The 24,549-nt window shown below is 34.4% G+C and overlaps 1 protein-coding gene across 5 annotated transcripts in view; it reads left to right on the forward strand.

The window, feature by feature from the left end:
• ARHGAP29 (Rho GTPase activating protein 29) overlaps positions 1–24,549 on the forward strand; it is a 75,539-nt gene that overhangs the window by 35,800 nt on the left and 15,190 nt on the right. For 4 of the 5 annotated variants that reach the window (XM_045547497.1, XM_045547500.1, XM_045547498.1 and 1 more), the window contains 12 exons: positions 7,088–7,184; positions 7,531–7,603; positions 9,710–9,770; positions 10,198–10,335; positions 11,378–11,442; positions 11,840–11,950; positions 12,056–12,136; positions 12,325–12,513; positions 13,508–13,645; positions 23,209–23,366; positions 23,920–24,059; positions 24,333–24,437. In XM_045547497.1, coding sequence (XP_045403453.1) covers positions 7,088–7,184; positions 7,531–7,603; positions 9,710–9,770; positions 10,198–10,335; positions 11,378–11,442; positions 11,840–11,950; positions 12,056–12,136; positions 12,325–12,513; positions 13,508–13,645; positions 23,209–23,366; positions 23,920–24,059; positions 24,333–24,437 — 1,356 coding nt within the window. The remainder of the gene's footprint in view (positions 1–7,087; positions 7,185–7,530; positions 7,604–9,709; positions 9,771–10,197; positions 10,336–11,377; positions 11,443–11,839; positions 11,951–12,055; positions 12,137–12,324; positions 12,514–13,507; positions 13,646–23,208; positions 23,367–23,919; positions 24,060–24,332; positions 24,438–24,549) is intronic. The other variant, XM_045547499.1, reaches the window with a different exon arrangement.

Raw genomic sequence — 24,549 nt, forward strand, 5'->3', positions numbered from 1 at the left:
TTACCACAGATTTGCATGTATGAAGTCTATCCACTTCCTATGCATAAGAAATGAGAAATTGGAATCTTTAGCTCCCTTTTTTAAATGTGGAATTTACCTTTTAATAACTTTAAAAGAAAAATCCTTAGCTTTTCCGCATTCATTGCAGTAGTGATTTGTCTTTCCTGTGTCTCCTCCTGTTTCTAAGCAGGAAGTTCACTCTGACAAAATATTTGCCATATGGTAAGAGAGATACAGCCTATTTTTGAAGCAGATAAAGACATGTTCATAAGTCAGTAATTTATTATGTACTTAGTATTTTTTGTTTTCATTATTTTCAATTATTCCAATCTTATTTGTATTGTAAATGAAAATAACCCTTTAGGTTTTTCATATTTTACCGTATATTTAAAAATTGATATATAAAAAAGAAAAATAAGCCTTAATTACACCTCCAGAATTGTAGAAACCTCATGTTTCTGTTTTACAAACTTAATTTTTTCAAAATGAAGTTCATTCACATTCAAACTGCAAATGGTATAAAAGGGTATTCAACAGTAAAGTTTCTTTCCCACCTCTGACCATTAGCCACCCATTCCTTTCCCTAGATGAGCAACAACTATTACTGGTTTCTCATGTACCTTACCTGAAATACATTTCACATACATAACCTCCTTTTACACAAATGGTTGTGTTCTACTTCTTGTTCATTGTTCTGAGATATATGCACATAAAGGATTTCCTTATTCTTTTGTTGTTGTTTTTTCAAAGCTGTATGGTAATCCATTATATTGATGTCCTATAATTTATTTAACCAGTTGATAGATATTTGGATTGTTTCCAGGTTTTTTTCTATTACAAACAACAGTTCAATAAATAGCCTTGAAATTCTTAGATGGGCAATTGCTGGATCAGCGAACATGTGTGTTTATATTTTTTGATATTGCCAAATACCCTCTGTAGAGATTTTGTCCTTCTGACAGGAGTGATGAAGAAGTTGGTTTCCTGCACTTTGCCAACAGAGCTTATTACAAAGCTTCGTTATCCAGTCTAATAGTGAAAAGTGGTATTTCAGTGTATATTCAATTTGCGTTTCCCTCATCTTGAGTGCAGTTGAGTATCTTTTTGTTTGTTTCAAAGCCATTTGTACATCCTTGTGATGACCTTTTATCTGCTTTTCTCTTGGGAGTTGGTCGTTTTGTAGTATTGATTTGTAGAAACTTTGTTTAAATTAAATTAGCCCCTAATCTTTGATATAAATTGAAAATTTTCTTCTTTTTATCTTTTGATTTATTTTTGCATTAAAATTTTTTAGTCTTTTTTGTGGTTTCTGGGTTTTAGGTGTTAGTTAGGAAAGACTTCTCTGAGATTATAATAGAATTCTCTAGTGTTTTTTCTTCTGATACAGATGGTATCATCTCTTAAATTTAAGTCTTTGGTACATTCTAAAGTATCTAGGTGTCTAGCTAATTTATTAATTCATCTTTTCTCTACTGTGAGATGGAGAAAAGTGACTATGATGTCACTTTATCATAAATACACTAAATTCTCACATATTTATGTCTATTTCCAGACCTTATTCTGTTCCATTGATTTATTCAGTCATGTGCCAATACTACACTATTTTTATCATAGTTTTATAGTATGCTTTACTATTTGGTAGAAGTAGTTCCTATTTCCTTTTTTTTTTTATTTTCTTTTTTGAGACAGAGTCTTGCTATGTTGCCCAGGCTAGAGTGTGGTGGCATCAGCCTACTTCACAGCAACCTCAAACTCCTGGGCTAAAGCGATCCTCTTGCCTCAGCCTTCCAAGTAGCGGGGACTATAGGCAGGTGCCACCGTGCCCAGCTAATTTTTTCTATTTTTAGTAGAGACAGGGTCTCACTCTTGCTCAGGCTGGTTTCTGATTTCTGGGCTCAAGCAATCTTCCCACCTCAGTCTCCCAGAGTGCTAGGATTGCAGGCATGAGCCATAGTGCCTGGCCTCTTTTTTTTTTTTTAACTATTTGTCATTCCCAATTCATCACTCTATTTGTTTAGAATTTTATTTTTCCACTAGGATTTTTGAATTGGCTTGTCTATCCAACTATCCAAAAATATCTATTGGATTTTTGGGTGATTTGAGTTAAATTTATAGATTAAGGAGAATTTACATATTTAGCATTTCAATCTGAGAATGTAGCATGTACTTCATTTCTTAAAGTTGTCTTTTGTGTTCCTCAGAAGCAACTTAGTTTTCATTATGTAGATCTTATAGCCTTGTTGTTTTTTGCCCCTACGTATTTTGTTCTTTTTTTTTTTCCCTTTTCATGCAAACAGTGGCTTTTCTTCCATTATGTCTTTCAATTCAGTGGTTTGCAAACCATGGGTCCTGGCTCATGACATCAAGTTAGTGGATTGTGACCAGCATTTTTAAAATATGAAAGAATAGAAAAAATAAGTCAGGAAAATGCAGCACTCAGTGTATGACGTAAGTATGTTTCAGAAACTATAGGTGTTATATAATGGATTGTTATGTGTGTATGGTATACTTGGTTGTGATGTTATATGTATTTCTTTCTGAAGGCTTTGGTCAAAAAAGTTTAAAAGTTGCTGCACTAATAGGTTGTATATGTGAAAGCTATTCATGTGATTTCTTAAAGAGATACTAAATTGTCTTAGGGTGAAGTGTTATGACTCAGTAGGGAGCCCAGGTGAGACAGTTGTTTCAACCTTAAGCAATATTTTGATGAGATTTTGAAGAACTGCTAATAGAGGGAAGAGAGAGAGTAGAGACAGAGACACCAATTAGTGGGTTATTAAATTGTTCAAACTAGAGGTAAAATGTGAACTTTTGAACTAAGTCAGTGGCAATGGGAATGGAATGGAAGAAAAATATTTTAGAGGTATTGTGAGTGAGGCTAATGAGCAAGGGAGTATATGGAAAAGAGCAAGTAGGAAGTAGAGAAACATGTCAAACAGACTATAAGAAATGTTGGTCTGGAGCTCAGGGGTTAAAACTGGACCATTTAGAAAATCATTCGCTTGAAGGTATGGAAGTGAATTAGTTTCTCTGGGGATAATATATGGAGAAGAAAGTCAAGATGAGAACTGTAGGCTCAGTAGGGAAGACTCTGAAGTACAAATTGTCCACAGATAGCTAAAGAACTGAGGAAGGGAGTTCATATTTACTGAATACCAAGCACTGTAGGTGTTTTACATTTTTTTCTCAGTCATTCCTCTCAATAATATGCCATTTTGCTTATGAAGAAATTGAGGTAGGTAATGTATTCAGAGTGACACACAAAATGGTAGAGACCAAATTTGAACTCAGGTCTGGAACTCCAAAGCCTTACTTCTTCCAGTTACAGTAACACATTGCTTCTAAGACAGTAGAATACTTTAAGATGGAAGGAAGTGGCTAATACTTGTAGTATTATAGCTGACATTATTGAAGACATACTGCATGTCAGACACTGTTAAACTCTTTTACATGTATTATCCTATTTAATCCTCACAACAGCTTTTTGAGGTTAATACTATTGTTATATCAGCTCCCGTTTTGCAGATAAGGGCATAAAGAGAGATTTGTCCAAGGTTGCATACATATTAAGTGGTAGAATTGTTGAAACTTGCAGAAAAGTCAAGTAGGATGAAGACAGAATAAAAAAGGCCTTCAATTTTGACTATAGGAGATTATTGTTGACAGTGTTGCTCAGTGATTACATGAAAATTATAACTGACATTTCCTGAACATTTTCTATGTAACAGGTTCTGTTCTAAGTTCGTTTAATCTTCACGATCTTGAAGTACATAATTGTTATTCCTATTTTATAAGTGAGGAAACCAAGGCACAGAGGAGTTAAGCTGTGTAACATAGTAAGTGACAGAGTTAGGATTTAACCTAGGTAGACTGGTGTTGGAACCCATCGTCTTAACCAGGGGTTGGCAAACTAGGGCTTATGGGCCAAATCTGGCCTGCTGTGTGTTTTTGTAAATAAAGTTTTGTTGGAACATGGCTACTCTTATTCATTTGTGATCATCTTTGTCTCCTTTCAACAGAGTTGAGTAGTTGTGACTAGACCTTATAGCTTGAAAGCCTAAAATATTTACTACCTGGCCCCTTACAGAACAAGTTTTCTAACCCCTGATAACCTTTAAATTGGGTGAAAAGCCAAATCTTGGTGATTTCAAGATTAACTTGGGAAGGAAGGCAATACAGGCCATGGCATGACCTATTTATAGAGGTTTGGCAGTGAAGAAATGGTAAATTGTATTGGATGGTAGCTTTAGGAAGAAATATGGTAAAATGAACATTTTTTCACAAATCAAAGATTGAATATGTTAGTAGCAAAAGAAAAAAATGTCAATTGAATGGGAGCTAGTGAGGCTATGAGGAGTAAAATTAGTGTAGGGTTTTGGAGACTGTAGGAAAGAGTAGGAGGATTTATTATGGGGTATGGAACAAAAGACTTTTCTTTGAAACACTGAGCAACAGCAAAAAGAAGGACATTAGAACTATAGGACTGTTTAGAAGCAGAGGCAAACCAGTAATAGGAATTTTCATTAGATGGCTGTAATTTCCAGTGGGGATGAAGACAAGGAAGGAAGATGGTTGAACTAATTGTCTTTTCACTACTCACAATTATTGCCTAATTATTATTTTTTAAGCTCCCGGTCATATTTAGTGCCATGAAAAAAATATATTTATAAGAAAGAATAATTACAGAATTTTGGATAGTGTTATAAGGTTTTTTCTTTCCTTTAAAATCTAACAGATTAAAGCTAGGAAACATGAGTAGGGTTTACATTTTTGAAAGTATTATGTCATAAATTATTATTTAAAGTCTACTTTCCAAGGAATTTTTTAAAAAGAGCTTTATTGAGGTACAATTGATATTCCATAAACTGTACATATTTAAAGAGTACAATCTGATAAATTCTGACAGACACATACTCCTGTGAAACATCATAATCAAGATATTTGTACGCCCCTTTGTAATTCTTCCTTTTTGTCTGTACCTCCTGGCCCCCTCCCCTTCACAAAGTCTGTTATGTTTTCATTTTTATCCTGCTCAAAATACTTTCCAATTTCCCTTTTTCTTCTTTGACCCATGGGTTACTTAGAAGTGTGTTATTTAGTTTCCAAATATTTGGGGATTTTCCAGAGATCCTTCTGTTACTTGTCTCTGATTTAATTCCATATATTTTGCCTGGTTTGAGTCCTTTTAAATTTAAGATTTGTTTTATGGCCCATAATGTAGTCTATCTTGGTAAATATTCAGTGTGTATTTGAAAAGAACATATGCTTTGCTGTTATTGGGTAGAACATTCTGTAAATGTCTGTCTTGTCAAGGTTTTTGATAGTATTGTTCAAATCTTCCCTAGCCTTACTTAGTTTTCCATCCACATGTTCTGTCAGTTATTAGGAAGGATTATTGAAATCTCTGGTTATAACTATGAATTTGCCTATTTCTTGTTGCAGTTCTATCAATTTTTGCTGCATGCATTTGGAAGCTCTGTTTATTAGGTGCATAAATGTATAGAATTGTTCTGTCATCCTGATGAATTGACTCCTTCATAATTATGAAATGATCTTTTTTATCCCTGATAACATCCTTTGCTCAGAATGTGCTTTGTGTGATATTTGGCAATGAACGAGGAATTGTAGAGATTAGCATGGTTGGTTTCTTGTCTGTGAGGGATTACTCTTTTGTTGCCTGATATCCAATGTCTTGAAAAGTGTTGTTGTTTCTTATATTTTAGATGGGTTTCTTTTAGTTGTTTCAGGCAGAGGTATAACCTGTTTCTCCATCTTGGCCAGAGCAGAAGTCCAAGAATATTTAAAAATTATTTGCAGTGGTTCTTAAGTTTTTATTTTTGTTTGTATCAGGGATATTTAGAAGAATCTGATGAAAGATGTCAACCTTAGCCTACCATGCTGCCCCCAGTGCCCCATCTACAAAGGCTAATGCATATATAATTTTGGTTATGATTTCATGGGCTTTATAGGCTTGAGGTTTAATTCATTCATACCTAGGAATTCTTGCTTTCAAACCCTAGTTGCACATTCGAATCACCTGGGAGAGCTTTTAAAAAATATCTATGCTTCACCACAGACCTGTGAAATCTGAATCTTTGGTGGTGGGACCCAGACTTTGTTTTTAAAACCCCCCAGACAGTTCTGATGCACAGCCAAGATTAAAAACAACTCTATTTTAAAGCAGAGGATGCTTTCCCCTTCACGTGGTTTCTCTACCTTCCCTTTATTGGCAAGAATACTAGGGGGGTTGGGATGCAGGGAACCTGTTGTTGCTTATACCCAGCCTGAGTAGTATGGGTTCCTTAAAAAATTACCAGTTCTATGTTCCTTTTTCTTGGTATGCTGTGTTTGGGTTTTTAACAAGAGTACATATAGAAGAAGTTAATATAAGAAACTTTTTTCAGTTCTGTTTCATAATTTGCTTTAACAAAATGCAAAATGTTGGAATATCTCTATTGTAAACAAAAGCAGCTAGCTATATGTCAGTTAACATGGACCTCAGAGCTCAAGAGTCTCAGAATAGGAAATAAGGCTATAAGTAGGAATTTAAATTTTCTAAAGTAGGTTTTTCAAAATGTGGTATGCTTTGTTATAGGTTTTATGCTATGTCAAATGTATATATGACTTCAATTGTTGGTAATTCATAGTAAAAAATGTACTTCATATTGACTTCAGTGAGCCACAGTGTGTTTAGTTGTTTTGAAAAATGCCAGAAAGCAGTAAGCAAGAGAAAATAGCACAGAACACTCTTAATAGGAGAGATCTGGTGTTAATATGGACTCTGTGACTCCAAGATTGATTGATTTCATATTGAGTCACTTTTTAGATGTGTCAAATTGTGTAATGCGTGGAGTAGTCAGTTTGGAATGCCAGCTATTCATACTTTTATGCAAGCAGATTCTTCTTTATGATTTTCATAATGAAGAACTTGAACTTCATATGCATTTCATATATTAGGCTTTTCAGTTTCTAAATCTTCTAATGTTTCTTGAAGTAATGGTGAATTTTTAAAGGATTAAATGATTTTGTATAAATCCAGTTTAAAATATTTTCTCTCTCACTTATTGTAACCGACCTTTCCCCATAGCTGTGAACTTCACAGAAGTTAATGAAGAAAACAAAAACGATCTCTTCCGAGAAGTGTTTTCTTCTGTTGAAACTTTGGCGTTTACTTTTGGGAATATGTAAGTAGATTGTCATTTAAAGTAGATGGGCCAGGGTGTCTTAGGGTATGTTGCATAATCCAGTAAGATACATGACAAATAAAGTATTAATCAGTATAAAATATTATCATAACTTTGGAAAAGCTACATTCTGTATTGCTTAATAACTATATTTAGAGGTGTCTTTATAGCTATTTATAGAAGCAATATCCATTTGCACGTGACTGTGTTTTATGTGAATAGATTCCTAGAGTTTATTTCTAAGGTTCTTAAAAATCTATTTTAGATGACATGTTAAATGTAAAACCTGTGAAAAAGAAGTGTAATGACTTGTCTTTCTGTTTCTTTTTTTAACTTCACTGGATAGCCTTACAAACTTCCTTATGGGAGATGTAGGCAATGATTCATTATTGCGACTGCCTGTTTCTCGGGAAAGTAAGGTAGGCTAAGTTTCTGTGAAAGCAAAGCCTTTAATATTTTTAAATTAATATTTCCTAATGTTAATCTCAGCATTACTCTTCAGTAGTTTTTGAGTTTAGAAATTACCGTATTATAATAAGAAAAACAGACCAATTCATTTTAAATACGATAATTTATGGTCCATTTCTGGAACAATAATTTAGTTACACTTTTTAAGTGGGACTATCATATTAAAAGAACATATCTGATAATTTTATAGCATCTTATGTAATGAATACGTGTCATATGGTCCAAAATTTTTATAAGTAATTCTTAACCATTTTTTACCTCCTGACATTGACATAGATCTTAAAAACTGGTGAAAACCTAGAAAAATAATACAAGAAGTAAAGAGGATGTTAATCTTCTCACATACCCTACGGTTTATGTTTATTACTGTCAAACACTTGTTGACAGTCCTGTAGGTCCTAGTTCTCCCTAAGAACATTGCTTTAAGTATCTCTCACAGGATTGGGGTTCTGATTTCCAATTGGAAAAAAAATTGCTATTGACTAATAGAACATGGGAAATTTATGGAGAATATTGTTTTAAAGATTTATAGTACTGAATTTTTTTTTTAACTGAATGCAAGATATGTAAATAAACTGCATCAGGGACATGTATTGATCATTTCCTGTTAAGGATGATCAGACCCAAAAGGGATTGCAGCAAATATTTGGAAATATGCCAAGTACTTGTATTATATCAAAATAACATAAAAACTTCAGGTCTTTCTTAAAATGATACAAAATATGAATGACTACTTAAGGCATTTGTTACATGTACTACAATATTACAAAAAATTATGACTATTTCTGAAGCCATACATTGATGAAGGATAAGATGGAGAGTTTTAAGATCTCTAAATATTTTGCTATTGCTCATGATTCTTCCTCAATTTTATTTTTTCAAACTGTTGCTGTTACTTCAGAAGATAATAAAACATTTTATCTTTGTGGCAAGGATCTGAACAATTTCAATTTTAGGTGTGAACCATGTTTCCTATCCTTCTATTGTGCACACATATTATACTAATTCTTAACAGGAAAATACTTTTTTTTTTCTTCTGCACCTTGTTTTCCTTTTTTGAAGTTTTTAATTTACCGTAGTTATTGGAATAACAAAAGCCCATGATAATATATTATGCTAATAATAAAATCACTTTGATGAAAGGTTTTGAAAAATAGCGTTTGAAAATAATAGCTGCAATTTATTTAATAGTGGTTACTATGTACCATGTACTGTGCTAAGCCTACATCATCATACAACAGCCTTGTGAAAGTAATATCATTATCCTTCTTTTACAGAAGGGCAAACTAAAGTTAGGTGAGCTTATTATAGCCCAGTATCATGCAGATAGTAATAGAGCTGGACTTCAGACCCAGGTCTCTGATCCATTTTGCTTTGAATCTCTGCATACACTGTATTGCCCAACTAAATGGATCAAATTTGTTTCGGATCTCACAATTTTGGTAGATGGTGTTTTCTAGGACAGTCCAATAAGGTAGCCACTAACCACATATAGTTCTTTAAATTTAACTTAATAATTAAATAAAATAAAAATTCCCTTCCTAGTCACACTAGCCACTTTTTAAATGTTCAAGTCACTACATGTAGCTAGTAGCCACTGTAGTGGACAATACAGATATGAAGCATTTCCATTATCACAGAGAGAATGTTCTGTGCTAAGCTAATAGACTTTCAGAGACATGCTTATCATATAGTAAGATGGCAAAAGACGGCTGAAAGAGGCAGATTTATGTCTTCTGTTTAACTTCTTGACTTATATTTTGGGGATCTGCATATTTTAAAGTTTTGCATGGATTTGTTAATGTTAACTAATGCTGTTAGTAAATAATGAGGTTGTTCATTCTTGAATCTTGAGAACTGCTGTTATAAAAAGCTATGTAATTCTTATAAAGTGTTCTGGCATTTAAACAGACTTCTCAGGCCCTTTGAGTTTTAAATACTTGAAATTCTTTAGCAAGAATTATGTCGTAGTAACAAATTAGAGTGAAAAATTTCTGAAGCAAAGATTTGTTGTCTTCTGCTCTAATCTTCAATTTGTCTTCTTTCACGTTGTTAAGTCTTTTGAAAATGTGTCTGTGGAATCGGTGGATTCATCCAATGAAAAAGATAATGCTCCAGGTACTTATAATTTATGTCAAACTGTTTTGCAGTTGCTTTCGATAAATGTTGTGGATTACATAATCTCTTCTTGCTTAGTAACCTAGTGTATTTGTTTTTAATGCAAACTGATACACAAAGTTTTACATATAAAACTTAATGGTAAAAACCTGCTAGAGAAGACAATGTAATAATATAGGCTGATCAAGGATTGTATAATATAAAGCTTATAACTTGATGAATAGTAGAAATACATATTAAGATAAAAATACATTAGGATTTGAAACCATTTTAAGTTTAAACTTGGCCCTTTAATTCTAAATTTGTCACTAGTATTTTTTTAAACTAGTTTTTATTGAAGAACATCTTAGGATCTGAGTGCTTCTTTGTGTAGAGTTATTATGTGATCATATTTAACATATATTTACCTTGATGTTTTTGTTTTCAGGAAATTTTTCTCCTGTAGAACTAGACAGCATGCTGTTAAAGAACACTAACTCTATAGAATTGGCTTTGTCATATGCAAAAACTTGGTCAAAATATACCAAGAACATAGTTTCATGGGTTGAAAAAAAGCTTAACTTAGGTGAGTTGCTTTTTGGAGCGTCTGAATAACTTTGGAGTGTAACAACTGAATTGTTTGTATTTCATTGTCTACAGACTGTGAGTAATATGATTTCAAATTAGTAGCTATTCCATTGTAATAAATAAAATCATTTTCTCCTCTCAAAACAGGAAAGACTATTATGCTAGATATGCTTATTGAACATTTATGGTGGGCTAACTACTAGACCTAGAGACACAAAGGCAAATAGAGTACTGTCTTTGCCTTTAGAATACTGTCATACTCTAGTGGGTAAAAAGAAATGCAATAAGACAATATGGTAAAAGGAGAAAAAGGCAACAATAGATGTAATAGCAGAAGGCAATGGAAGCATAGAAAAAACATCTTAATAGCTAATATTTCCTGAGTGTTTTGCAGTTGTCAAAATATTTTCATATCCATTATCTCATTTAATCCTTACAAAAACCCTGGAAAGTAGGCAAGAAATGGATTATCTCCATTTTACAGCTGAGACAAATAAGACCAGTGATTTTCCTAAGGTCATATAGCAGATTTGCTTAAGGTCGTATATAGCATAACTGGAAGAATATAGAATTCACTCAAAGACTGTGCTCTTTCTACTATATTATTTGTTTTTAATAGAGAATGCTAATCAGAATCATCTGACTAGCTCTGTAAAGGGACAATACACAAGCCTAGGTCCCATCCCTCAGAGGTGTGAGGTCTAGGCAAGTTTATTTGGAAAAAGTTTCCTGGTTGATTCTGATGAGCACTTACGATTAAGAATCACTGCATTAAGAGCTGGGCACGGTGACCTCTGCTTGTAGTTCCAGCTACTCTGGAGGCTGAGGAGGGAGGATCACTGGAACCTAGGAGTTCTACGCTAGCCTAGGCAACATAGCAAAACCCCATCTCTTTAAAAAAAAGAAAAAAGAAAAAAAATCACCACATTATATCATGATGCACACTAGTGTTTATGGTCACTTTTTAACTCAAGAATTACAAGTAATTTTGGAGTATGAAGAGGAAAAATAAGTTAATTTTACCTTCTTTGACCTTTCAGAATTGGAGTCCTCTAGAAATATTGTAAAGCTGGCAGAGGCAACTAGAACTAACATTGGAATACAGGTAAATGTTCTTTGAACTTCTAGGGTTCTATAATAAGAGACAACTCAGATGAGCTCCTGATAGTACTTTGCAAAACCAGACAATGTCAGTTAATATAGGAAAGTACTTTTTTATTGAAAAAAATTTTTTTAATTTAGTTAGATGTCCACTATGAAAAAAATAGGAAATTTACAATTTTATATAAATATTGATTATCTTGATAGCTACTAATTTTACTAACTAATTTTATAATTATAATTCAATGCTTTTCTCACATAGTCACATTTAGGACTAGTTATTTTTCTCAGGGGGAAAAAGTCTAAACTTAAAGTTGCTGTTTTTGAAGAAGAGTATTGGTGAGTCTGGAACTCTAGTGCCATTTCTATTGTAAAATTTACTTTTCAATTTTAAATTCTAGGAGTTTATGCCACTGCAGTCTCTATTTGCCAATGCTCTTCTTAATGATATACAGAGCAGTCACCTTTTACAACAAACAATTGCAGCTCTTCAAGCCAACAAATTTGTGCAGGTAACAATTAAATTGTATGTATAATACAAATGTTTTTTATTTTTTATAACAGTATATCTTTAGAAAACAGCTTTTTTCTTTCTTTTTTAAAAATTTCCTTGACAGCCTCTACTTGGGAGGAAAAATGAAATGGAAAAACAGAGGAAAGAAATAAAAGAACTTTGGAAACAGGAACAAAATAAAATGGTTAGTATTATAATGAAGTTTCATATACCTGTTTGTGAACATCTAAAATTATCTGCCATATATAATGATCTATGTTATACTCTGTAGTTTTCTAAAATACTGTCTTAACTATCTTGCCAAATATGCTAAAGATATTTGTATGGTCGGATTTCTTTTGTGTTCTGTGTTTAATATTTTTTTCCATGTAGCTTGAAACAGAGACTGCTCTTAAAAAGGCGAAGCTGTTATGTATGCAACGTCAAGATGAATACGAAAAAGCAAAATCTTCCATGTTTCGTGCAGAGGAAGAGCATCTGTGTTCAAGTGGTGGATTAGCAAAAAATCTCAACAAGCAACTAGAAAAAAAGCGAAGGTTGGAAGAGGAGGCTCTCCAAAAAGTAGTGATCTTTTTTGTTATTTGCAAGTTAAATTAATAACCTGCTAAGGGTTTGGTTCTCACACTTCAGCATCTGTCAGGATCACCTGGAAGGCTTGTCAAAACAGATTGCTGAGCCCATTCCCCTGGAGTTCCTGACTGAGTAGGTCAAGGGTGAGGCCTAGACAATTTACTTTTTTTTTGACACAGGATCTCCCCTGTTGTTAGGCTTGAGTGCAATGGCGCAATCATAGCACACTGGAACCTTGAAATCCTGGGCTCAAATGGTTCTCCCACCTCAGCCTCTCAAGACACAAGCCACCACGCCTGGCTAGTTTTTAAAAATTTTTTGTAGAGACAAGGTCTCCCAGTGTTGCACAGTCTGGTCTTGAATTCCTGGCCTGAGGCAATCCTCCTGCCTTGAAGGTTTACAGTTTTAACAAGTCTCTAGGTGATGCTGATGTGGCTGGTGGTAATCTATACTTTGACAACCACTAAGTTAAGAGACTTTTGGATTTTAGAATTTGTGAAAGAATATCTTAGAGAAGGCAGTAGTAGTTTAATACTTTTACTTGATAGTTCAAGAAGTTCACCTTTTAGGCAAATGTGTGTGTGTATGTGTACTAATTCCACCACTTAATAGCAAGGGTAGAATGAAGTTTTGTATTATTGATGAAATATAATTTGATAAACAAATTCTGTAAGATTATATGGAAAATGGTAAATATAAGTAGAAAATGCTGGTTTTAAATAGAAATGGACATTTATTTTATAAACAAACAATATACTAATTGTAAATCATACTTGACTGCTCTTTAAAGTCAAGTGCCCTTGAATCACTGACCAAAATAGATTATTTGTTATCTTATAAATATTCTATTGAAAACAGAGTATTTCAGAATATTCATGAATAAAAGCTTTTTGATTATTTAAGTTTAGCTTTACGGTGATAAATATTTGTTTTAAAACATAAATGGTAGTAATCAGTGTTATTTTTTTCTGTGATATTCCTGAAGGTAGAAGAAGCAAATGAACTTTACAAAACTTGTGTAACAAATGTTGAAGAAAGACGAAATGATCTAGAAAATACCAAAAGAGAAATTTTAACACAACTCCGGACACTTGTTTTCCAGTGTGATCTTACCCTTAAAGCTGTAAGTAATTTCTTCAATGTTTTGAAGGCAAGAGGAAAAAAAAAGTCTATGTATCTGTAGAAGAGAAAGGGACACCTGATAAGTCATGATTTTTATGGGATTTAAATTCTGAGATTAATGAAACATGTTGAGTTTGAAAATTAACTTTCATTTTTTCATAGTGATATATAGTTTGAATTACTTTTTATCTGTCTCCCCCCATTTCCCCTGAATTGATGATTTGTTTGATTAAAACTGAAGTCTGAGAGTTTGAAATTACCTCTAAGCCATAGTCTTTCTTGGCTTGATAGACAAAATTGAGTTGACCCCTGAAATTTCTATCAGTGCTCTGAGATCTAGTCTTCAGAATTTGAGTAAACTAAATATTAAAATTGAACCCAATGATTTATTTGAAGACAAAGCATCCTGCCCTCAAGTGTTTTCATTTCCTCTTTAAAGTGTTTTTTTTAATTACTTATAAAACCCTTTTGTTGGTGTATAGTCTAAGTGTTTTAATGCAAATAAATATATGTAAGCACCACCACAATCAGGATTCAGAACAGTTCTTTCACTTCAAAGTAATTCCTTTATGCTGCCCTTTGTAGTCAAACTCTCTATCCACCCCTAACCCCTGGCAAGTACTTTGAGATTCATCAATGTTATGTACGTATCAACAATTAATTTCTTTTTATTGCTGAGTAGGATTCCATTATATGACTGTACCACTGGTTTAGACATTCACTAGTTGGACATTTATGTTGTTTCCAGTTTGGGGTGATTATGAATATAAGAATATTTGTATTTCTAGGGTGGTCAATACCTAGGAGTGGGATTACTTGTTGGTGTGCTAAATATATGGTTACCTTTATAAGAAACTGCCAGACTATTTTGCAGAGTGACTATAATATTTTTCATTCTAACCAGCAGTGTTTGAGAATTCTAGTTGTTCTATGTCCTTGGTATTTGTCAGTTGGTGGTATTTTTAAATTTTAGCTTTTCTAATAGGTGTGTAGTATTATCTAATTGTGGTTTTAATTTCTGTTTCCAGAATGACTAATGATACTGAGTTTGTAGTTTGGCTATAGTTTAGGCTTTTGTTTTTTTGTTTTTTTTTTTTTTTACTGAGTCATTTGTTTTCTTTTCTTTTCCTTTTTTTTTTTTTTTTTTTTTTTTTTTTTGAGACAGAGTCTCACTCTGTTGCCCAGGCTAGAGTGCCGTGGTGTCAGCCTAGCTCACAGCAACCTCAAACTCCCGGGCTCGAGCAATCCTCCTGCCTCAGCCTCCCGAGTAGCTGGGACTACAGGCATGTACCATCATGCCAGGCTAATTTTTATATATATATATATATATATTTTTTTTTAGCTGTCCGTATAATTTCTTTTCTATTTTTAGTAGAGATGGAGTCTCGCTCTTGCTCAGGCTGGTCTCGAACTCCTGAGCTCAAACAATCCACCCGCCTTGGCCTCCCAGAGTGCTAGGATTACAATTTTCTCCCATTCTGAAGCTTCTCTTTTTATTCTTTTAGTGGTGTCTTTCAGGGAGCAAAAGGTTTTAATTTCGGTGGCATCCAATTTATCAGTTTCTTCTTTTATGGGTGATGCTTATATCTAAGAGCACTTCACCTAACCTATGGTCACAACTATTTCTCCTATATTTTCTACTAAAAGTTTTGTAGTTTTATATATAAATATATGATCCATTTTGAGTTAATTTTTGTGTGAGGTGTAAGATATAGGTTGAGGTTCATTTTTAGCATTATGGGTGTTATATTAAAATTATACTTATGGGATTATAACTTATAGAGATGACATGGAGAGGTCAATGCCATTAAAAGAAGAATTTATTGTTTACATTTCCTGAAAGAAGGGGACATGCAAATCCTTGCATAGCCACAAGGGGAATACCAAGTTTGGCAAGCATAAGCAGGAATGAGAGGAAAGCTGAGTAGAGTTTTTATTGGGGTTTTCTCAGAAAAGGCAAGGCAGGCAAGATAAATAGTTTAGGATTGGCTAGTTGAATAATTCCAGTGGGCTTTCAGGCATAGGGATGGTCTCTAGTTGCCTGTACCTGGATCTGGGATAATTTAGGGCAGAGAAAATAATTGGCTTGGTACGTAAAGGTTAGATAAGAAGATGATTGGGGCTGTAGACTTGGAACTTGTTGGTTTGCATAGGAAAGATGTGATCCTAACTGAGCCCTTGGCTGTCTCTAAGAATTGGCTAGCCCAGGGAGGAGCAGTCTCTCCCTGGCAAGCATGCTTGTTAAGATATCAAAATACTGTAAAATAGAGAAAATTAAAAACATGGTTAATACAGATGGCCACTTGTTTCAATACCATTTGTTGAAAACACTATGTCACGTTCATTAAATTGCCTTTGCATCTTTGTCAAAAATAAGTTGACCATATTTGTGTATGTCTATTTCTGTATTCTCTATTTTGTTCCATTAATATACTTGTTGCCATAGCCCCACTTCTTACTCTTGCTTTATAGGACTAGTCTTAAAATCAAGGGTCTTCCAACTTGATTGTTTTTCAGAATTGTTTTGAGTTTTTAATAGCCTTTGACTTTCCATAAAAATGTTAAAATCGGCTTGTTTATAGGTACAAAAAAACTTGCTAACATTTTCATTGGAATTGTGTTAAATCTTAGAATGGAGAGAATTGACTTAACTAAAGTTGTCCAATCCATGAACATAGTATGTCTCTTCAGTTATTTAGGTCTTTGATTTTTAAAAAAATGAGCATTTTATAGTTTTCTACATATAAGTCTGTCAATTTATGTGTGTAAATGTATGTATAGATCTCATTTAATTTCAAATTCCTATTACTCATTGTCAATATTTAGAAATATAGTTGATTTTGGTATGTTGATCTTGTATCTTGCAACTTTACCAAACTCAGTTATTTGTTTTAGGAGTTTTTTTGTAGATTCCTTTTGGTTTGCTATATAGAAAATCATGTTACCTGTAATTAGGGACAGTATAGTATATACTTCCATCTTGATTTTTTAAAACATCTATTTTGACAGTCTCTAAATGTAGTGTTTAGACCATTTATATTTAACGTAAATATATGCTCAGATTTAGGTTTACTATTTTCTTTCTTTCTTCCTGTTTATACTCTTGTTTCCTTTCATCTTTTTCTGTTTTGCTGCCTTCTTTTGGATGAATTGATAATTTTCTAGTCTTACATTTTAATTTATTTAATTTGTTGGTTTTCTTACTATCTTTATATGGTTTTTTAAAAAAATTGATTACACTAGGGATTGATATGTATGTGTATGTATATATGGGCACACACGTATATATACACATACTTTCTCTTAATTTTTCATAGTCTGCTTAGAACTAGTATTTTACCACTTCAAGTGGAATGTAGAAACATTACCACCATGTAAGTCCCTTTACCTACTCCGGGTTGTAATTGATATATGTGTATTACATGTATATATGTTGAAAACAGCACCAGAGCATCTTAAAAATTTTGCTATTAAAAGTTATACATATTATGAAGAAGTTAAGAGGGGAAAGGTAGTCTGTTTGCCCAGATAGTTACCATTTCCATTAATTATTCTTTCATTCTTATGGTTCCATCTTCCCTCTGGTAACATTTCCCTTTTGTCTACAGAACTTCCTTTATCATTTATTTTATAGCAGGTTTGCTGGAAATGAATTCTCTTGGTTGTCTTTCATGTTTCATCTGTTTTATTTTATCTTTTTTTCCAAAGCACATCTTTACTTGATACAGAATTCCAAAGACAGAATTCAATTCTTTTCTTTCATGGCTTTAAAAATGTTGTTCCACTGCCTTCTGGCCTCCATAGTTTCTTGTGAGAAATCCACAATCATTTGAATCATTGTTCCCCTATGTGGTATGTGTTGTTTTTCTTTGAGTGCTTTCAAGACTTCTTTTTCTTGTCTTTGGTTTTCCACAGTTTGGTTAAGGTGTATTTGGGCATGGTTTTTGCTGTTTTGAATTCATTGAACTTGATTCTGCAAGTTTGACTCTTGTAAAATTTGGTAAGTTTTTAGCTATTGTTTCTTCAGATTTTTTTTTTCTTTTTTTCTTTTTTTTTTGTAGCACTTTCTTTCCCCTCTTCCTCTAAGACTCAGCAACTCAAATGCTAGACCTCTTGTTATTCTCCTACAAGTCTAGAGGTCTTCTCTGTTTTTTCCTCAGCCTTTTTTCTCTTGGTGTTTTTTGTTGTTGTTTTGTTGATCTATCTTCAAGTTCACTGACTCCTTTGTTATCTCCATTTTCCTGTACAGTCCATCCAGTAAATTTTTTGTTTTAGATATTTTTCAGTAAAATTTCCTTTTCTTTCTTTTTTATATCTTTCATTTCTTTGATGAGACTTCTGTCTTTCCATGTTTCAAGATTGTTTGCCCTACTTCTTGCAACCATCATATTAGGTTGGTGCAAAAGTAATTGTGGTTTTGGCATTGTTGGCATTAGCTATTTGTTATTGGAATACATTCTTAAGTAAATGTGGTTATGTTATACATCATTTTAGTGCATATCTCTTTATTTTTTTACTAATGAGTTATTACTTACTGTTTATATTATTTTAGACTATGGAAATGATGTTAGACAAAAAGCAAATTTGAGCAATTTTTTTTTTCTTTTTCTCTCTTTTTTTTTTTTTGAGACAGAGCCTTGCTCTGTTGTCCAGACTAGAGTGCCGTGGTGTCAGCCTAGCTCACAGAAACCTCAAACTCCTGGGCTCGAGTGATCCTCCTGCCTCAGCCTCCTGAGTAGCTGGGACTACAGGTGTGTGCCACCACACCTGGCTAATTTTTTTTTCTATTTTTAGTTGCCCAGCTAATTTCTTTCTATTTTTAGTAGACAGGGGGTCTCACTCTTGCTGAGGCTAGTCTCGAACTCCTGACCTGAAGTGATCCTCCCGCCTTGGCCTTCCAGAGTGCTAGGATTACAGGCGTGAGCCACAACACCCAACCTCGAACAGTTTTCTTATTCAAGTTCAAAATGGGTTGTAAAGCAGTGGAGACAACTCGCAACATCAACAACACATTTGGCCCAGGAACTGCTAATGTACGTACATGTAGTGGTAGTTCAAAAAGTTTTGCAAAGGAGATGAGAGCCTTGAAGATGAGGAGCACAGTGGCTGGCCATCGGAAGTTGACAATGACCAACTGAAGCTGATCTCTTACAACTACGTGAGAAGTTGCCAAAGAACTCAGCGTCCACCATTCTAAGGTCATTAGGCATTTGAAGCAAATTGGAAAGGTGAAAAAGCTCAATAGGTGGGTGCCTCATGAGCTGACCGAAATAAAAAAAATCGTTGTTTTGAAGTGTCATCTTCTCTTACTGTATGCAACAATGAACCATTTCTTGATTGGATTGTGACATGCAACAAAAAGTGGATTTTACATGACCACCAGTGATGATCAGCTTAGTGGTTGGACTGACAAGAAGCTCCAGAGTACTTCCCAAAGCCAAACTCGTGCCAAAAAAAGGTCAAAGTTACTGTTTGGTGGTCTGCTGCTGATATGATCCACTAAAGTTTCTGAATCCTGGCGAAACCATTGCATCTGAGAAGTATGCTCAGCAAATCCATGAGATGCACTGAAAACTGCAACACCTGCAGCTGGCATTGGTCAACAGAAAAGGCCCAGTTCTCCTGCAGTGCCTGACCACACGTTGCACAACCAGTGCTTCAAAAATTGAACGAATTCGGCTACAAAGTTTTGTCTCAACCACCATATTCACCTGATGTCTCACCTAACTACCACTTCTTCAAGCATCTCCACAACGTTTTGCAGGGAAAACACTTTCACAACCAGCAGGATACAGAAAATGCTTTCCAAGAGTTCGTCAAATCCCAAAGCACAGATTTTTACACTTACAAGAATAAGCAAACTTAACTTCTTGTTGGCAAAAATGTGTTGATTGTAATGGTTCCTATTTTGATTAATAAAGATGTGTTTGAGCCTAGCTACAATGATTTAAAATTCATGGTTTGAACCTGCAATTACTTTTGCACCAACCTAATAATAGGTTTTAGAGTCTTCATATGATAATCCCAATATCTAAGTCGTCAGCATTGGTGTCTGTTTATTTCTTTTCTCTTGTGAGTTGTTGAGATTTTCTTGGTTCTTCATGTGACAAGTAATTTTGGATGATATTCTAGACATTTTCAATATTACTTTATGTGACTCTGGATCTTGTTTATAAACCTGTATTTAACATTATTTTTTTACATCTTTAGCAGGTGTTTGATCTAGTTAGATTTACTTTCCAGATTCTCTTCCCAGTCTAATGGCCAGGAAACTGATGTCTGCCTATGCTGTGTTTCTCCAGGGCCAAGTATGGGGAGGATAAAGAGAAAAAAGCAACAGGAATTTCAGACCCCTCCCTTTTTAGACCACACTTAATCTGGTCATAAAAGAGGATCCCTTCAGAGTTTTAGGTGTCTCTTCAGCTGCTACTGCTGCCACTACTGCTGCCATGGATTGTGTCTTAGGAGTTTGTACTTGATTGGGGACTGGGCCAGGAGAGAAACCAAACATGCAAAAGAAACCAGGGAATTTCCCCTACTCTTTCAGTCACATCTTCCACCACCACCACCCCCTTTTGTTCCTTGGTCCAGAGAGGACCTGTCGTGGAGCTCTTTCTGTCCACGCTTCTTTGGCTGTCTTTGAGTAGGAGCCCAGCATGGAGCACAGGCTGGAAAACTTGACTGGGGAGGTAGATGAGAAAACATATTACTGGATTAGTCGTACTTTGAATTGTAGCTCCATCTGAACCAGAAACCTTCCTTAAAATGTTTTTGGGTGTTTAAATTTATGTCTCTACAACTATTGTGTACACATAATAATTTAAAATTAAAAATAAAATTATATCTCATTCATTTACCAAATTTTGATTAATATGTGATTACCTTACAGAATCATAAAATGACTTAAAAGAATTGTAAAATTCAAGGATTCAGAATTTCCTTTTATAAGTCATGTAGGCTATTTACCTTTGACAAATCCCTTCACCTTAAACAATAACATAGCTAAGATTGAATATACACTTGCCAGTATATTAAGCCCTTTGTCTACATTAACTCATTTAATTCTCACAAAATCCTATTAGGCTTTTAGCTCCATGATGAGAAAATTAAAGTTTAGAAAGCCTTCTCAAAATGTGGTCTTTGGACCAGTCACTTTGCCATTACTTTGGGAGCCTATGAGGAATGCAGAATCTTGGGTTTCAACAGAGACCTTTGGAATCATAATCTGCATTTGAACAAGATCCCCCAGATGATTCATTTGCACATTAACTTCTCCAAAGCACTGGTTTAAAGAAGTTATAAATAACTTGCTAGAGGGCATCCAACATGCAAGTTACCTTTAGGGTCAGGAGAGTAAGCAGTTATTTTTAGTTGGAGGGTGCCCTGACATAGCCAGTTGCTGGACTTAAACTGTATCATATGCAGATTGAATTTCCTTTGTTCCTTGAAGGAATTAGGGCACAAATAAACTATTTTGTTTCATGAATTTTTCAAATAATATTTATGCTGTTTTGTGCATTTTTCAAATACTATTTATCCTTAGGGAAATACTTGTCTACATTGGAAAGGACTTAGAGGCTAATCAGAAATTCAGCATATCATCTGGTATGTCAGGAGAGATGAAGAAGAACCATGGCAGTCTCTGAAATAACATTAAGCTAATTGAAATTTGGCGTTCATTCACATTGCTTCTCTTAAATACATTTCCCCACGCAGGACCCAAAGTGGCATTTATTTTTTTTATTGTTTATTTCATGTAATTTTATTTTAATATATTTTTTGATACAGGGTCTTGCTCTTGCGTGCGGGCTAGAATGCAGTGGTGTCATCATAGGTCATGGCAACGTCAAGTTCCTGGACTCAAGTGATCGTCTTGTCTCAGCCTCTGGAATACCTAGGACTACAGGCGTGCACCACCTACGCCTAGCTAATTTTTAAATTTTTTGTGGAGACAGGGTCTTGCTATGTTGCCCAGGTTGCTTTCGAACTCATGGCCTCAAGTAGTCTCCTGCTTTGGGCTCCCAAAGTACTGGAATTATAGGTGTGAGCCACTGAACCTGGCCCAAAGTAGCATTTTAAAGAATAAATCAGATCATGTTTTATAGGTTTGCTTAAAACCCTCTGCTGGATTCTCCATTGCACTTAAATTCAGACTCCTTATCATGGTTTAGATAACTGCTTCCCTTTCTGGCTTTATCTCAAACTTCAGCTCCACCTCTTTCAGTGTGCTTCAGCCATATTGGCCTGTCATCAGTTTCTTGAGCGTGACAAACTCCCATTCACTTTTGCACTACCTCCTTCTTTTTGTTTGGATTAGTCTTCTCCCAGAAGCTTTGCAGTGGCTTTACATCAGATCTCAGGTCAAATGTTACCTCCTCAGAGAGCCCTTCCCAAACCTACCACATTAAAAATACCCTTGCATAAACACATACCTTGTCATACTCCATAATTTGACATTCTTATAGAGTATTTCAGTACCAGATATTATCTTATTTACATGATCTGTCACTTCTCTCTCATACCACTTCTCAGGATAACATAAAGGTCCCTGAGGACCGGGATCTTATATGTTTGCTATTATATACCCAAAGCCTAGGTTTTTGTGAACATCAAATTAGTTAAATTGATATGAACCTCTAAGAATGGGTCTGACATATTGTATGTACTTGTCGACTGCTATTGTTGTTATTATTGTTACTGTGAGTAGTTGTAGTGATAGTATATTTGGGCATTTATAGAAACTCAATGGAATAATGCATTTTTAATAGAGTCAAGATAATACCTAATTATAAAAACTGAGTACTATAAATAATAAGCATTGCTATTTTTATAGGATTGAAAAAGTGGAAACAATTGAAATAATGGTGCTTTAATTGGAAACTTTTTTCTCATGTTTTTCACTTAAAAATTTAGGTAGTTTTGGTCAGATCATCATGGTACAGAGCTGGGGATCCTTGAAAACACATCCGTCAGTTGGGCATGGTGGCTCACGCCTGTAGTCCTAGCACGTTGAGAGGCCAGGGCAGCAGGATCCCTTGAGGCCAGGAGTTGGAGACCAGCCTGAGCAATAGCAAGACCTCATCCCTAGAAAAAATTTAAAAATTAGCTGAGCATGGTGGCACGCACCTGTAGTCCCAGCTACTTGGGAGGCTGAGGCAGGAGGATCGTTTGAGCCTACGAGTTGGAGGTTGCAGTGATCTCTGGTGATCCTCACACTCTAGCCCAGGCAGCACAGTGAGACCCTGTTTAAAAAAACAAAAAACAAACACATCCATCTCCTAAAATTGTGAACCAGTAGGGATATGGGTTTGTTGTTGTTGTTGTTTTTAACTTTTCAGTTTAAAACCAGTTTTGTTGGAAATGACAGCTCCTGGATATTAGATTAAAACTACCTTCCCCCTCCCTCTTGACTTTCCACAATATCAGGACAACATAGTATGCTCAGAATGTATTCAGTATTATATGCTTTGCTGTATGGCTTTTTTGGTTGGTGCTGTCATTGAAATAAATTAATATTTGTATAGCATATCTATATATTTCTTTGGTCTCTGTTTGTGACCATAGGTAACAGTTAACCTCTTCCAGATGCAACACCTGCAGGCTGCCTCCCTTGCAAACAGTTTACAGTCTCTCTGTGATAGTGCCAAACTCTATGACCCAGGCCAAGAGTACAGTGAATTTGTTAAGGCCACAAATTCAGCTGAAGAAGAAAAAGTTGATGGGTGAGAATTAATATGTAAATTAAAAGAGAAAACATTTATTGCTAAGTTCCTGTCTAATATGTCTTTTCTAATGTTGTCAAAATTAATTTTAAAATTTACTGAATATTTTTAATGTTATTTTATGGCTTCTAAGTAGATATATTTAAGAAATAGATGTAATTCTCTTGAGTAGAGCTTTCCATTTTGACACATTCCTCAGTTCTTTGTGATCTAAAAATCCTTTGGAAATGGCAAATGATGGCCATACATATTTTGAATGTCCATAAAATATAACCTACATTTTCCATGAGGTTATACTAGAAGAGTTTAACCATGACATGAATTGTTTACTGCACTTTTGCTACACCTTTCTATGTTTCCACTGTCATAAATAGAAATAACAAAAGTTTTATTTACATCTCCTATAAGAAGCTGAACCATGTAATATGGCTTGTTCTTAATATTTGGTTTAATTACTCTATCTACATTAAGAGATTTTTCTGAGCATAAAAGAGACTGATTAGACATTCTTCTGAGTGCTAAGTTTCATTTGATTTTTTTTGTTTGTTTTTAGGAATGTAAATAAAGAATTAATAAATAGTCCCCAAACTTCTGCATACAGACCTTCCGACTCTTTAGAAGATGTTGTGCGCCTTCCTGACAGTTCTAATAAAATTGAAGAGGACAGATGCTCTAACAGTGCAGATATAACAGGTAGTTTTCCACACTAAAGAGAGTGCTAATTTACAAAAGGTCACATAGTTTATATGTGATTGTGAAATAAGTTGGAACTCTGGACTTTAAAGGTCAGGCCTTAGGTTGTAAGTTTATGAGATCTTCTTCATAGTTGTAACTACCATGATTGTCTTAAAGTTGATAATTGGTCATTGTTAAAGAAATTTGAATTGTTTCATTTTATAGAATGTCAGTATTCTGTCTTATCAATTCCACCTCTAGCCAAGTTTGACTTTACTCTTTTTCTTAAAGGTCCTTCTTTTATAAGATCATGGACATTTGGGATGTTTAGTGACTCAGAGAGTACTGGAGGGAGCAGCGAATCTAGATCTCTGGATTCGGAATCTATAAGTCCAGGTACATAAATGTTTAAGTCTAGCAGTGAAAATTCAATGAAAGATTAATCCTCTTTCTAAATGTTTTTTAACTACCTTATCTTTATAATGAACTGTCTCATACATAGGAGAAT

This window comes from Lemur catta, chromosome 3 (genome assembly GCF_020740605.2).
Source record: "Lemur catta isolate mLemCat1 chromosome 3, mLemCat1.pri, whole genome shotgun sequence".
Classification (NCBI taxonomy): domain Eukaryota; kingdom Metazoa; phylum Chordata; class Mammalia; order Primates; family Lemuridae; genus Lemur; species Lemur catta.